The sequence below is a fragment of the Sarcophilus harrisii genome, chromosome 1 (genome assembly GCF_902635505.1).
Source record: "Sarcophilus harrisii chromosome 1, mSarHar1.11, whole genome shotgun sequence".
In the NCBI taxonomy this organism is placed as follows: domain Eukaryota; kingdom Metazoa; phylum Chordata; class Mammalia; order Dasyuromorphia; family Dasyuridae; genus Sarcophilus; species Sarcophilus harrisii.
Genome location: NC_045426.1, coordinates 12,315,327 through 12,329,483, shown reverse-complemented (window position 1 = coordinate 12,329,483; position 14,157 = coordinate 12,315,327). Strand labels below are relative to the sequence as shown.

The following is a 14,157-nucleotide window of genomic DNA, read 5'->3' as shown; positions in this document are numbered from 1 at the left end:
AGATCTGCCCGGAGGCCATAATGCAACTTGCACTTGACAAAGAAGCAAATGGAGACTTGATGTAAAGATTCATTTCCTGGAGCTATCTCAGACTTGACATGTCCAAAACAGAACTCCTCCTTTTCCTTCTTAACTGTTGAGGGCACTTATTTCTTCCCAGCCAGGCTCATAGTCTTGCTCGTATCGAGGACTTCTCAGCTGTAATCCTCCTGGGTATTCCATATCTGTGTTCAGCATCTTTCATCTCACTCTACCACCCTGTTACAGTTAACATCTTGTGGTCGATCACCTTCTTGCTAGAGTGACGTTTGTAAACTCCAGGGTTTTGATGTTATCACCAGCACTTTGGCATTGTGGCATTTAAAACCTTCACAATCATAACCTTTCCTGCCCTTTTTTAAAAGTAATTTTTTATTGATGTGTTTTCTTTTTTTACATCACTATAATTTTCCCCAGTACCCTTGACCCTCACTTTCCCAGTAAGCTATCCTATTTATAATAAGAAATATTTTTCAAAGGAAAAAAGAAAAAAAAAAAAACCATTAGTATAATTGCTCAGTACACTGAAAAAAACTCCAAAAATATTTCTTACATGTAGTGCTTGTGGATCTCCTACCTCTGTAAAAGGCAGAGTGGTAGCATCTTCTCCTGTTGTAGTCTACATTGTCTCTGTTGTTTTCTTGGCTCTGCTTACTTCACTCTGTTTCATTTTGTGAAGATTTCTCCCATGTTTCTTTGTATTCATCACATTCACCATTTTTTATACCATAGTAATATTTCATTATCGTAATATTTCATTATCTCTTGCTTAGTTAAGAATATATTTCTAGTTGTGAACTGATCCAACCATTCTGGAGAGCAATTTGGAACTATGCTCAAAGGGCTATAAAACTATACATACCTTTTGACCCAGCAATACTGATACTAGGTTTGTGTCCCAAAGAGATTTTAAAAGAAAGAAAAAGGAAAAAAGGCTTATTTGTTGAAAAATATTTGTAGTCTCCTTTAGTAGAAATAAAGGATTGGAAATTGAGGGGATTCCCATCTTTTGGGTCATGATTGAACAATTTGGGGAATATGATTGTAATGGAATATGATTGTACTTTAAGAAAGGATGAGCAGAACACTCAGCAAAACATAAAAGACTTAAATGAACTGATGCAAAGTAAATTGAGCAGAACCAGGAAAAGTTTATACACAGTAATAGTGATATTGTATGATGATCAACCATGAACTGAGTGAGCTCTTCTCAGCATATAATGATGCCTGAGAGAATCCTGAAGGATTTGTGATGAAGGTGGAAAACACCTCCAGAGAAAAGAACTAATGAAATTTGAATGCAGATAGAAGAATACTCCAAAATTTCATTTATTTATTTATTTGGGGGAGCAGGTGTGGAGTATCTGCTTTCTTTTGCAACATCAGCATATGAATTGCATGGTTGCATATATATATATATAATCTTTCTCAAATTATTTGTCTTTATAAAGAGGGAAGGGGGGGAGAGAGAGAATTTGGCACTCAAATTTTCTTTTGTTAAAAATTGTTTTTACATAAAATGGGGGGGGGGATAAAATATAAAAATTTGGGGAAAATAATATATCTCATACCTGACAGTGAGAGTATAATCTGCTTTTCTTCTGATTTTTCTTTTTTTAATATTATAGGTCACAATTATGTACCACAATTTGTGTAGAGATTCTCCAGTTGATAGGAGTCTTCTTTGTTTCCAATTTTTTGCTCTATCAGAAAGTGTAGTTATGAATGTTTTGGTGTATTGGGGGGGACTTTTGAATACCTGTGATCTTGTTACAAAAGCCCTATAGTGGAATCACTGAGTTAAAGGTTACTTTATTTGCATAATTCTAAATTGCTTTCCAAAATAGTTGTACAGCAGTGCATTATGATACCTGCCTTCTGACAACCCCTCCATGATTGAATGTTTCATACTTGGTTCATTTTTTCACCTATTTTCTGGGTGTAAAGTGAAATCTTAGGGTTTTTTTTTTTTTTTAAATTTGCAGTTTTCTTATGAATAAGAAGGATATTTTTTATATGGTTGTAAATAGTTTGTAATTCTTTTGAGAATTATTTAGTCATATCCTTTGACCATTTAAATGAAGAATGGCTGTGTGTGTGCGCGCTCACACAAATGTGTGTATGCATGTGTGTTGGATATCACACTTGTGAGAAAAATGTGAAAGATTTTTTTTTTACTTCCCTTTTCCTCCCAGATGCTTTATATTTGTTTGTATTGAAGCTTTTCTATTTTATGAAATCAAAGTTACCTATTTTGTCTTTTGTAGTTGCATCTGCATCTTGTTTGATTTACAAATATGTCACCTACCCATTTGTGAGCAAGGATATGATTTGCTTTTCTTCTGATTTTTTAAAATAATAGATCTCTAATATTAAAGTCATGTATCCATTTAGAATGTATTGTGGAATGTACTGTAAGGTATTGGTCTTAAGCTTGATCTTTACCAGATTACTTTCAAGTTTTCCCAGCATTTTTAGTGAAATAAGGAATTTTTTTTTTGAGTAATTTGTTTTCTGGTTCATCATATACTAGGTTATTTGAATTCTTTTGTTTCTGGTTTTTTCTTGTTTAGTCTATTCCAATGATCTATCTATTAATATCTTTAACCAATACCATGGAGGAAAATGAAAGTCTAATTTTAAATGTTAATAGGTTAAACTGTAATAAAAATGGGTAAAGAGTAACAGATTGAATTAAATATTCCATACTCTGTTAGTTATGAAAAATACAACTAAAATTTTTTAATAAAAGATATGCACAGAATAAAAATGAGGAGCTGGAAAAGAATTTACTATATATCAAACCAAAAAAGTAAGAGTTACAGTTCTTCTGACAACAAAAATAATTCACAATAAAATAAAGAAAATGCATTATGCTGAGAGGAACCACAGATGACAAACCTATAATAATATTAAGTTTATATGCTCCAGAAACCTTAGAATCTAAACACATAAAATGAAGAGTTAATTAATGTACTAGAAGAAAAAGTAATACAGCAGTAATTTATGCCTTCTTCTAAATTGAACTACTCTTTTTTTAGCCTTACATGCAACTTTTACAAAATTGACCATGTAGTATGACACCAAGAAATTGCAAATAAATGTAAAAAGATGGAAACAGGAAACCCATACTTTCTAGACTATGATGTAACAAAACTAATTGTAATAAAACTAATCAGTTCAGGGAGTATCAACAAAAGACAGACCCAAATGGAAACCTATTGAAATCCTAAATGAGGGGGTTTGAGAACAAAATATTGAGACAGTAATTATGTGAAAGAAAATTATGATGGTGAAACAACAAACCAAAATTTCTAGGTTGTAGCTCAGGTAGTCTATAGGAAAAATTATGTCTCTGTAAACATACCTAACCAAAGAAAAAGAAAGATTGATAACTTAGAAGGTATGTTTAAAAATTTGAAAGATAGCAAACCTAAAATAAGTGGAAATGATATTAAAATTAAGAGAAGAACTTTGAAACCAACAAATCAAAGAAATGATAAGTAAAATTGAAATTTGCTTCAATTTCACCAATGTTGACAAACCTGTCACCATTTTAATGAAAAAAGAATCAGGGAGAAAATCAAATTAATCAGAATGGAGGATGGACAAAGTGAAATCTTTCCCACCCCCTGGTCATTTACCTTTGGTTCTTATTCATTTAGTTTATTGTCCTATGACTTTGGACACTGGCTTTCTTTCTGTTTCTTTACGACAGTCCTCCATCTCTTGATTCCAGGTATTTTTATTCCCTGGAAGGCCTTCCTCACTTCCCTATAATCATTTTTCTGGGTGCCTTCAAGGTTCACCTTAAATCCCACTTGTAGGAAGTTTTTCTTGGTTTTCTCCACTGAAATGTTGGCCCTCTGAGATTATCTTCTATTGACTGTATGTTGTTTCCATCTTTAAAAAACTCTCTTTAGCAGTCGTCATAGCACGTAACATTAACTTTGTACCTGGTACAAAATAAGTGCTAAATGTGTCTCAATTGTCTGGAGTTTTCCAAAACTAGAATGGACTGCCTTGCATGGTAGTGACTCCTTCATATTGGAGTTTTGTAGCAAAGGTTTCCAACCACTTGTTTTAATATGTTAATGAGAGCTGTTTTGTTTTTTTTTAAATTAGGGTTTATATCATAGTCTTTGAGATTCCATGAGATTTTGAGGGAGAGCAGATAAAATAATTGGACAAATGGTAGGGCAATATCTAATCAGCAGAAGGAGTCCTTGGGGAAGAAATAAAATAGTTGCCTGAAAACATTTGAAGGATTATAATAAGGAAAAAGATCAGTTCAAGGGAAAGAAGTTAAATGCCTTCTTAAATGGAACCAAATGGTGAAAATACATGATTGTAAATTTCTCATTCCTCAATAGAAGGGGGAAAAGAACACTTTCTAATAATTAGAGCAATCAGAAAATGGATTGAGCAGTTCAATTAGGTATTGAATTCTTCATCAGCAAAGATGTTCCAGGAAAGCTCACATGGTTAGTTTTCTTAGATATAGAAGAATTTTTTGAATTAGATAGTGGTCCTGATAACTTCTGTGGTTTTTTCCATTCTACAAAGTAGGATTTTACTAGGTTTGCTGTCTTAAACCATAAACCTCTAAATTTGACTTCTCCCTCCTTTATTTCTTCCTCTCTCTCCCTCCCTCTCTACCCTTCCTCCTTCTCCTTCTCTCTATTTGTCTGTCTCTGTTTCTCTGTCTCTTTCGATTTGTGTCCTTGACCTTTACTTTTGTTAGTTTAGGATACTCCCGGTGAGGAACTCCCTGTACCAATGCAGATTGCCAGGTGTTTTGTAGTTCCTAGTAGTAGAAAAGTTGGCTGGGGCCCTGAGAGGTTAAGCGTCATGTGCTCAGGGTCACAAGCAGTCTGAGAAGTCTTGTCCTCAGCCTACTACACCATACCCACAAGGTATCTAAAATTAAAGGGGCAAGGTGGGGCAAAGAATGACTGACTCAGGATTTCCTTTTTGGTTACTGAATAACAGAAGAAGTGAACCAGGAACTCACACATACAAACAAGTTCAGCATTAGGGGGATGGAAATTAAAAGGGTTTTTCAGTGGACTGGCTGGGTCCAGGATTCTTTATATCACTTAGTCAAATGACAGTTCTTTGTATCCAGATAAAGTAGCATCAAGGCATTGGCAAGACCTGGTAGCCTTCCTATCTCACTGGTAGGAATAGTTTGGTGATTCCCACTTTACCCAAGTTATCAGAGTCATCCAGATGAATGCTGTGTTTCTTAGGGTTGGTGTGGGGAGGGGGAAATGGAAGTGGGGAAGATGTGGGGATAAAACTTAACTTTTAGGGGCAGCAAGAATCCCTCAACAATTCAGGATAACTTTAAATTAGGTTTTCTGCCTTTGCAGTATTCCTGTGTTGGGTGTGTTGAACTAAGTCATTACATGCTACTTTTCCATTGGGGGTTGCCTCAAGATTTCAGAAGTTATAACAGATGGGTGGTTACAATGTTTTCCTGCATTGCTTTATGTTTTACTTGGCTAATATTATGTATATCATTAAAAAAAAAATAAAAAGCTTAAGATTTGAAATGTTGATATTATTACCAGGATAGTTCTGTTGTTTCTATGTTCCAGAAATATATACTTTTTGTTTCCATAAAATTATTTATGTGTTATTTAATCCATTTTATTAAGTATAAAAGATGCAGGTGAGGGAAACAGTCTTTTTTTTTTTCTTTTCAATTTTTTTCTAGTCCTGAGAAGTTAGATGTCGAAACTGTTATGAGCATTGACCATCTGAAGCAGAAAATTCCTCCAGCCCTTTTTTATAAGGAAACATACTTAGGTGCAAAGGAAGGTAATGTAATACAACTTGATTAAAAATGTTACATGATAAGTGTGGATTTAGTGCCTTACTATGTATTTTCTTATGTCAGTATTGAAGAATGGAATGTATTGCAGCCTTTATGAAGTTATAGAAAAGACAAGAACTGGAAGTAACTTGGAGAGTTTAATACAAAGACTAGAGCGAGAAAAACTAGTGAGTAAAACTATTTAAATTCTTCCCCATTCTCCTTAGGCATGTACTTTGTAATAAATCAGACTTAATTATTCAGATCTCGTTTTAATTTACTTTTAAAGTGACATGGCATAATCCCTGATTTGATTGGCACAACTTCGAGTTTTGTGGCTTTTTACTTTGTTTAAAGCCTGTATGATACCTCTTCCATCTTACATAATCTTTCAGATATTATTGACAGTGAATGGCTTCAGGTTCTTTTCCTCCTTGAGGATATAGTTCATCCTCACCAGATGACTTCTTAAGTTTTTACTTATGTTAGTTATCAATTTCTCTTAGTCATTTTTGTTCTAATAGAAAAGCAAAATAATAGAGCAGCTCTGCCTTAACTTTTTGTTATTTCTCCCATATACCCTAAGGAGAAGTTGTTTCCTTTCAGTTTTTATCTTTATCCATAATTTTAGCTTAAATAATCTCCTTATTGTGATTCTTGGAATCCCTTGTCAACCTCATTTTTTTCTGAGTTTTAACATGCTGTTTCTAGAACCCTGCTACACTTTTTTATATTCATCTTCTGTTTCCTTTATTTCTTCTTTCACCCACATTTTGGACTGGAATCTTTGATTTCATTGCATAAGGAACACTCACCAAGGAACACCTTCTTACCAGTACAGTTGGCTGCACCTGCTCTGTAACTGAAAAATCATCTGATAGCACTGAGATGTTAAGTGAATTGGCCTTAGTCAGAGAGCCTTTATTTGAATTCAGATTTTCTGATTCTTAAGCCAACTCAATCTGTAGTACCACAACAAATCTTTTAGAAAAAAAATCTCACTGACAGGTTGGTGAGTTAATTCCCTTTTCCTTCCCATCAGTCTCTTCAAAAAACTAATTCCCAGTTTCTACTTTGAATTATTTTACTTTTTACCTTCAGCATTCCAGTTTTCAAAGTTTTCAGTCTCTTTTGAACTGACTTTCACTGTAGAATTTAATCTATGAAATACTTTGAATCTTTTCTTTGAAGTCTGTTTTACTCAGAGCTAGGTGTACTTCCCAATAAGGACTTGCTTCCTGTTAATGAGAATCAGAAGTGTATTTCTTCTAGTTGATGGTCCCGCCTTAATTATCTTTAAGTCAAGTGAAGCAGTTATTGTTCTAAACATGCAGTAAAGGTTATAAGCATTTACTAATTACTTTCTGTGTGTCCCACACTGGGAGGAATCCTTGCCCTCAAGGAACTTGTGTTTTTTCAGGGGATATAATATGTAAATAAATATTACACAAAATGTGTGTGAGAAACACAAAGCAATTTGGAGGGGAAGATATTAGAAGTGGTAGCATCAAAATAGGTTTTTATATAAAGGAGGAATTCTTTACCTGGGATGCATGTGGGCATTCATTGGTTAAGAAAAAAATTGTATTTTTATTTTCTCATTTAGTCTCTGACCTAAATTTAGCCTTTAAGTCAATTATTTGAAAACATACTTTGAAAAGGGCTCAGACTGTCTTTTCCAGAATGCCACAGAAACTCAAGATACTCAGAAGGTTAACCCTGGAACATAGAAGTTGGCTTGTGGACTTGGTCATAATGAACGTGAGATTGCGAGGTGAGAGGGTGACCTGAGAGGGTCTTTGTGGCAGGAGGATGACCAGGGCAAAGACATGAAGACCTAAGAGATTCAGTGTGGTGTGAAGAGAGGCTCGAAGGTCTGTTTGGCCTGACTGTGGGCTGCAGGGAGAAGAGAGCTGGCGGGGGATTCTGGGAAGAATGGGAAGGGTTGGTTTGTGAAAGGGTTGAACAACATGGCCAACAGAGGGTGGCTCATTTGGGTGGTGGAGTAGCCCTGGGAAGGAAGTGTAGAGGAGGCTCTGGCAGGAGTGATAAATGGTTGGTGTTGAGAGAATATGGGTAAGGTTAAGAGGGAAGGGAGGATCATGCTGGAGCTGAGTACTCTTATTGGAGAACTCATGGTTCTCTCAACAAAACTTGGGAAGTTCAGAAGACGACAGTTTGGGAAAGATGATTAGGTCTGTTTGAGCACTATCAAGCTGGAGAGGTCTGGGAGACATGTGTTGGAAAGCATCCATTGAGGAAGAAGTGGTTCAGGACTGGAGAGCAATTTAAACCAAGGGAGGCCAAAATCACTAGGAAATGTCTATGTGGAAGGAAATTGCACACCCTGCATTTTAACCCCAATCAGTTAGAGACAATTAATTAAAAAGCCTTCCCTATTTCTGTGGGACACCATTGGTCTCTGATTGATCCGGACTTGGAGACCAGGGGCCTTCCTTGCACTTAGCCCACACATCTGTTCTGTGGTTGTTAGTTCCCAGTGCCAGCACCACAGACTTCCCCCTTCCTGACCTTGCACTACTGGGGCAGCATTCTGGGGCTCTCCATACCTGCCATTCTTCCCCATAGCTGCTGAAGTGATCTTAGAGGGTGTTTCAGATCAGTTCATGTCCTGCTCCATAAACTATAGAACCATAGCCTGCCCTTTTTTTCTGGCCATTTTCCTGTGATCCAGATGGGTCCTAACTGTCCTGGCTTTTTTGCTGCTTGAATACACTCGCTGCTTTTTTCTCTTCTGGTTTCCTTTAAGACTCAGTTTTCTCTCTCTCTCTCTCTAAAGCAAATTCTACTTAACATTGAATTTTAAAAGAAAAGAATTTTATCCATAGCAGAATAAAACTAGCATGTACATAATTCAAGTGTGTAGGGTGTTTTGACTGCATAGTAATAGATTCTCAAAAACCAGTTAGTGGTTTCCCAGTCTAGCCAAAGCTTAACAAAGAAGTCTCTCTCACTCCTATTTAGTTCACAATAAATTTAAGACTGTCTCTTAGTTTCAGAAATGAAGATTTATCCTTGAAATTAAATCTTCTAATTAGGGAAGTCTGATGAGATCTTTTGATTTAAAAGACTGAGGATTCTTTTGACATCATAAGCACAAGTGAAGCCTTTTTGTCCTATGTCTGTCCACCTGGACATGGAATCTGGTGAATTCACAGAGTCTAGAGAAGTAACACATGTGGGATTGGCTTTAGGATGAAGGAATGATTGTTGTTGTAAAGTGGGGGGAATAAGCAGGGACTAAGGAAATAAGCACTTGGACCATGAGATGTCAGACACTGGGCTCCGTTCTTTGCAACTCTTAATTCTATCCTCACAAGGATCCTGTGGAGTAGGGGAATTATTAATTATTTTTTTAAACAATTAAGGAAATGGGTAGGTAGAGTTTAGGTATCTTGCCTAAAGTCACACAGATAGTAAATGTTTAAAGCTGGATTTGAATAAGAATAGGAGAAATTGTTGTTTAAAAATTTTGAACAAGAGAATTTGGGGATATCTCAAGGGGAGAATAGTTATTGACTTGGGTTTCTTCCAGTCTAGTTTAGGGCAAATTCTTCTACTTAGAGGGTGGGTAAATGATGTGGGTGTTTTGAGATAAGAGAAGCTCTGGGAATGGACAGACTCTTTAGAAAATCAGGTAGCTAGGAATAAAAGGATTGCCTTGATGCTAGGTAGATGAGGTAAAATTTGTAATGATTCCCAGTTTCCTTTTTGCATGATTTCTTCTAGCACTGTGTTCTGTCTTATGATCTTCATTCAGATATTCTTCACCATGTTTTTCTTCCCCTTTCTAAGAACATCTTCATAGATGTGCTGTTGCATTCATAGTCTAGTTTTGAGTTTTGTCCAGCCTAGTCTTTTGAAGACTTCTATTATCTCTATACCTTGTTGCCTAAACTTCAGGCATTTGATTGTAGATATTTATTTGAGACTGCGGTTTTGTTACTGCCTCCTTTCAGAGATAATTGTCTCATGTGAACTCTTGTGGGACTCGATTTAATTACATACTCTCCATCCTGATGGCTAGGCCATAGCTAGTTTATTTTCTTTTATTCTTTTTTGTTTAAAATTCTTATTAGATTTGTAAAATGCCAATCTCAACAGCCATTCTTAAGTATGTTTCCATTCATAGTGAGGAGTACTATTCCCATATTTTCAACTATGATCCTGAAAATTAAAACCCATTTCTTAGATAATACCCACTTATTGTATACTTTTCTCCCCATATCTGTTTTCCTTTTCTGCATTTCTTTCCTTAATTGGGCAGCAATGAGAAAAGCATATTCTGTCACAGTAGACTCAATTTCTTATCTAAGACTTAATAAACTTAGAGATTCTTTCTCCCCTTTAAATTTTGTCCACATGAATTACCAAAAGTGAATAGTAATCATTTACTATGAGCCATGGAAATTCTTTGTTATATATAATTATAGCCTCTATATCTCTTTACTGAGAGAAGGAAATTTTTTTTTTTTTAATCGAGCTCTAGGGACTAGATTACTTTTTTTGGTAACTTATTCAAGTATAAGCCCATTTAATTATGTTAAGAGGCAGTAGGATATAGGAGATAGAGAATTCTCCTTTCTGTAGTGGTCTGCCCCCTTCAATTTCATGTCATTGTACTTTGGGTGAGTGGGTGGAAAGTACTTTTTTTTTTTATGATGATGAGACACAATCATTTAATAGGTCAAAAGAAGGGTAATTCTGACAATGTGTTTCACTCATTGGGTTACTTCACTATTTCTCTCTACTTCTTTAATCACTGCCTGATAACTTCTTTTATGTTCCATGTTGCACTGATCTGTAAACATTATAAGCACAGAGCCTTTCTTATCTAATCTTGGTTTCTTTCCCAGTATTTTTTTTTTTTGGGGAAATGAAGGAAAGACTTTTTTTTTTTACTTTCTTGCAAGAATGGTGCCCGGGTTAGTAGACATATCTTTGAAACTCCTAAGACAGCATTTTATTTCCCACCCTGAAGCATGAGTTCCTCCCCTGATTCCCCATTAATTGGATGTTACCAAAAATCACATGATGAGAATATCCATCCCTCATTACACAGCCAGTCCCTGCCCCCAAAGAGCTTCCATTCTTTTGGGGGAAAATAACTAACCTCCATCCTTGATTATTCTATGATATGCTTTTGGGTTTCAGTTTTCTAATTTGTTTCATTTCTACAATTTAATTTTCATAGCTGTGGAAACCAAATTCAATTCTTACAATCCCCTCCCCCCCCCCCCTTTTTTAATTTTATTTTTATATCTTTTGGTTAAAAAACCCAAATTTGACTAATCCTTTCTTTATAAAAATCTGCTTATCTCTGTACAGATTCCTTAAGTTGTTCTTTTCCCCAATATTTTTTACATTTATTGGCTCATAGAATATGCTTAATGAAAACTAAGCCCACTTCATCCAGTTTTTGGAGGGAGCTTACTGCTGTCACCCTCTTCCACCACAGGTTAGTGCATTATCTGTCCTGCGTCTCCTCTTGTTTGACTCTTTGAACAGTCATTGTTTCTTTTTCATAAGAGCAACTCTTGTCCAACTGCTTGAGACTGGTCTCTTTAGTTTGCTAGCCCTAATCCATTGACAACTATGACAACTTTTGAGCTGAAATGATTATTTTACAAAAACTAGTGAATGCCTTTTTCCTTTTCAAATATGTGACTAGAACCATGGAAAAGACACTGTTCCATATTTTTCAACTCTTTATGGGATTCTAAAAAATACAGTTTTTATAATTGTATTTATTTTTATAAGCATTTGTTATTTCTTCCTCATCTTACTTCCACTGAACAACTTAAAAAAGAAAACCGATAACAAATGTGTATCTTATCTCACAAATTCTCCTACTGTCTGTGTTCAAAATTTTATGTCTCTGGATATTTGAAGTCCTGTCCTATTTTAGCAGGGAGTGAGTTGTATATTTCATCTTGAGTCCTTTGGGCTATTGGTTTAATTATTGGATCATTCAGAATGCTCAAGACTTAAAAAATTGGTTGTCTTTCCAATGCTGTTGTCATTATGTAAATTGTCATCCTACTTCCACTCAGTTTACTCTCTTATCAGTTCATAGAGGTTCCCAGTTTCCTCTAAATCCCTCTATTTCATTCTATCTTATGTTAGTTACAATGTTAGCATTATTTTGGTGTACCGTACTTTGGTCAGCCATTTCCATTAGATTGACTTTCCCTTAGTTTACAGTTTTGGGCTACTACAAGAAAAGCTGTTAAGAATATTTTTGTACATATAAAACCTTTTCCTCTTTTTGGGAGAGAGTAAGGAGGGTTGGCTTACTAGTGGTTATTGCTGGGTCAAAGGATATAGTTCTGAATTGCTTTCCATAATAGCCTAGTTCATAGCTTCAATCTCAGTATCTGTTTTCCCACAGTTGCCCCCATCATTTCTTTTCTTTTCTTTCTTTTTTTTTTTAAGTCATCTTTACCAACCTGAGTATGAGAAGGAATCTGGGAGTTGCTTTAATTTGCAATTCTCTTTTTAGTATTTTTTCATATGGATATCAATAGGTTAGGTTTCTGCCCTTAAAAACTGCTTGGGGCTTGGGGAACGGCTCTTGTTTTTTATACATTTGAATCATTTCTTTGTATGTATCTTGAATATAAGACCTTTATCAGAGAAACTTGTTAGAATGATTCCCCCTCTCCCCTATTTTTCTGTTTCCTTTCTAATTTTACTTTCATGTCTTTTTTTCTTTCTATGGATATAATAATGGGCTATGATTATTTTAATAAGAGCCTAGTATCTTATTACCTGATGATTTCTGATCCTTTTTATTCTGAGGATTTGTTTCTACTTAGCTTGTATTTTATTTCCACTGAGATTTGTTTCTTATAATCACAGAGATAAGAAAATATTGTTTTGGGGGTAATATTTGGCAATTTTTAATTACCATTCTTAAAGACTATCTTTTTGATTTTTGTTTACAATGAATTGTTTCATTGCTATTTTATAATTTTTATTATTTTATCATACTATAATTTATTGGGGAAAAGAAGCTTTAAAAAGTGACTGGAGCTCTATTCTTTCTATTAATTCTCTCTTGAACATTATTATAAGTTTTGCTTTCTAAAATTAAAAAAAAAAAAACCCAAAAATCTGGTGATGAGTTTTTTCTCATTTTTTTTTTTAAGTAACATGTGGTTTGTATAGGGTTGTAAAAAAGAGCAAAATGGGTGATTATTTATTATTTTTTTTCTGAAAATATAGGTTCTTGTTAAGCCTTTAGGAGACCGAGGATACCTTTTCCTTCTCTCGCCATGGCAGATGGCTTCACCGTATGGTAAATGCGTTTTTAAAAGCTTGGCTTTTATGCAGCCTCTTTTCTTCTCAGTACATTTCTAATGCATTTCCAATACATTTTGCTTTTATTTTTACAGAGCATCAGACTGCCAAGACAAGAATTTTACATGCCCTGTTTCTATTTCAGGAGCCTAGAGGAGTAGTGAGTTGTAAGTTATTAATAGGATTAATGGAATTAAATGTTGTTGGTTATATAGTAATGGTGTTGGTAACTTATTGCAATGTCAGGTATAACTATTAATTTTTGTTTCTTCTCTGAGAAATTAATAATTATTTTTTCATGTGTCCTTCAATATCCTTATTGAAAGGAATTAAATAAAAACAAAACAGCTTGACTTTATTTATAAAAGATTTTTCTTCAAATACAATTTTAGCCACTCTAAATATTTTAGAATTATAGCTCATAAATTTCCTGATGGTATTTGATGATCTGTTTATGATTCTTAATTAGTTTTCAGGCTAAAATTTGTGTTTAAATTTGAATGTTAATGACTATGAAAATAGACTATTCAAAACTTATTGTGTTTGTTTTCTTCTGGTTTAAGAGATGGCAAGTATCCTGTAAGGGATATTTGTTTTGCTATGATTCATATTATACAATTAAAGTTCCCAAAGTCTGTTTTTAACATTTTTCACTCTTGTGAGATTCATGCACTAGAGATTCGTGTAATCATACTCATTTAGTTTTGAAGGAGTATCCTTCTCTCAGGCCTCATTACATGGATGGAAAACTACTGCTATATCGTTTTGATGTAAGGAAGCACACCAAGTATTCTTGAGAGGTTTCTGCAGAGACTCCTCCCCAGTGTGAGTACCTGGAGTGCACTGCACATGTAGCCGGAGGCTCTATTGGGAATCCCTCCCCTCACTAGCACATGTCACCAGCGTGCTGACCTGAGAGGTCCTTGTTTTGGAGGGAACAGAAGAGACTTGCCATCTTGACTCTGGCCACCCAC

General features: G+C 34.9%; 1 protein-coding gene across 7 annotated transcripts in view; it reads left to right on the top strand.

The window, feature by feature from the left end:
* TASOR (transcription activation suppressor) overlaps nucleotides 1-14,157 on the top strand; it is a 96,454-nt gene that overhangs the window by 33,874 nt on the left and 48,423 nt on the right. For all 7 annotated transcript variants that reach the window (XM_031952204.1, XM_031952192.1, XM_031952200.1 and 4 more), the window contains exons 10-13: nucleotides 5,762-5,865; nucleotides 5,945-6,048; nucleotides 13,109-13,181; nucleotides 13,279-13,350. In XM_031952204.1, the coding sequence (XP_031808064.1) occupies nucleotides 5,762-5,865; nucleotides 5,945-6,048; nucleotides 13,109-13,181; nucleotides 13,279-13,350 (353 nt within the window). The remainder of the gene's footprint in view (nucleotides 1-5,761; nucleotides 5,866-5,944; nucleotides 6,049-13,108; nucleotides 13,182-13,278; nucleotides 13,351-14,157) is intronic.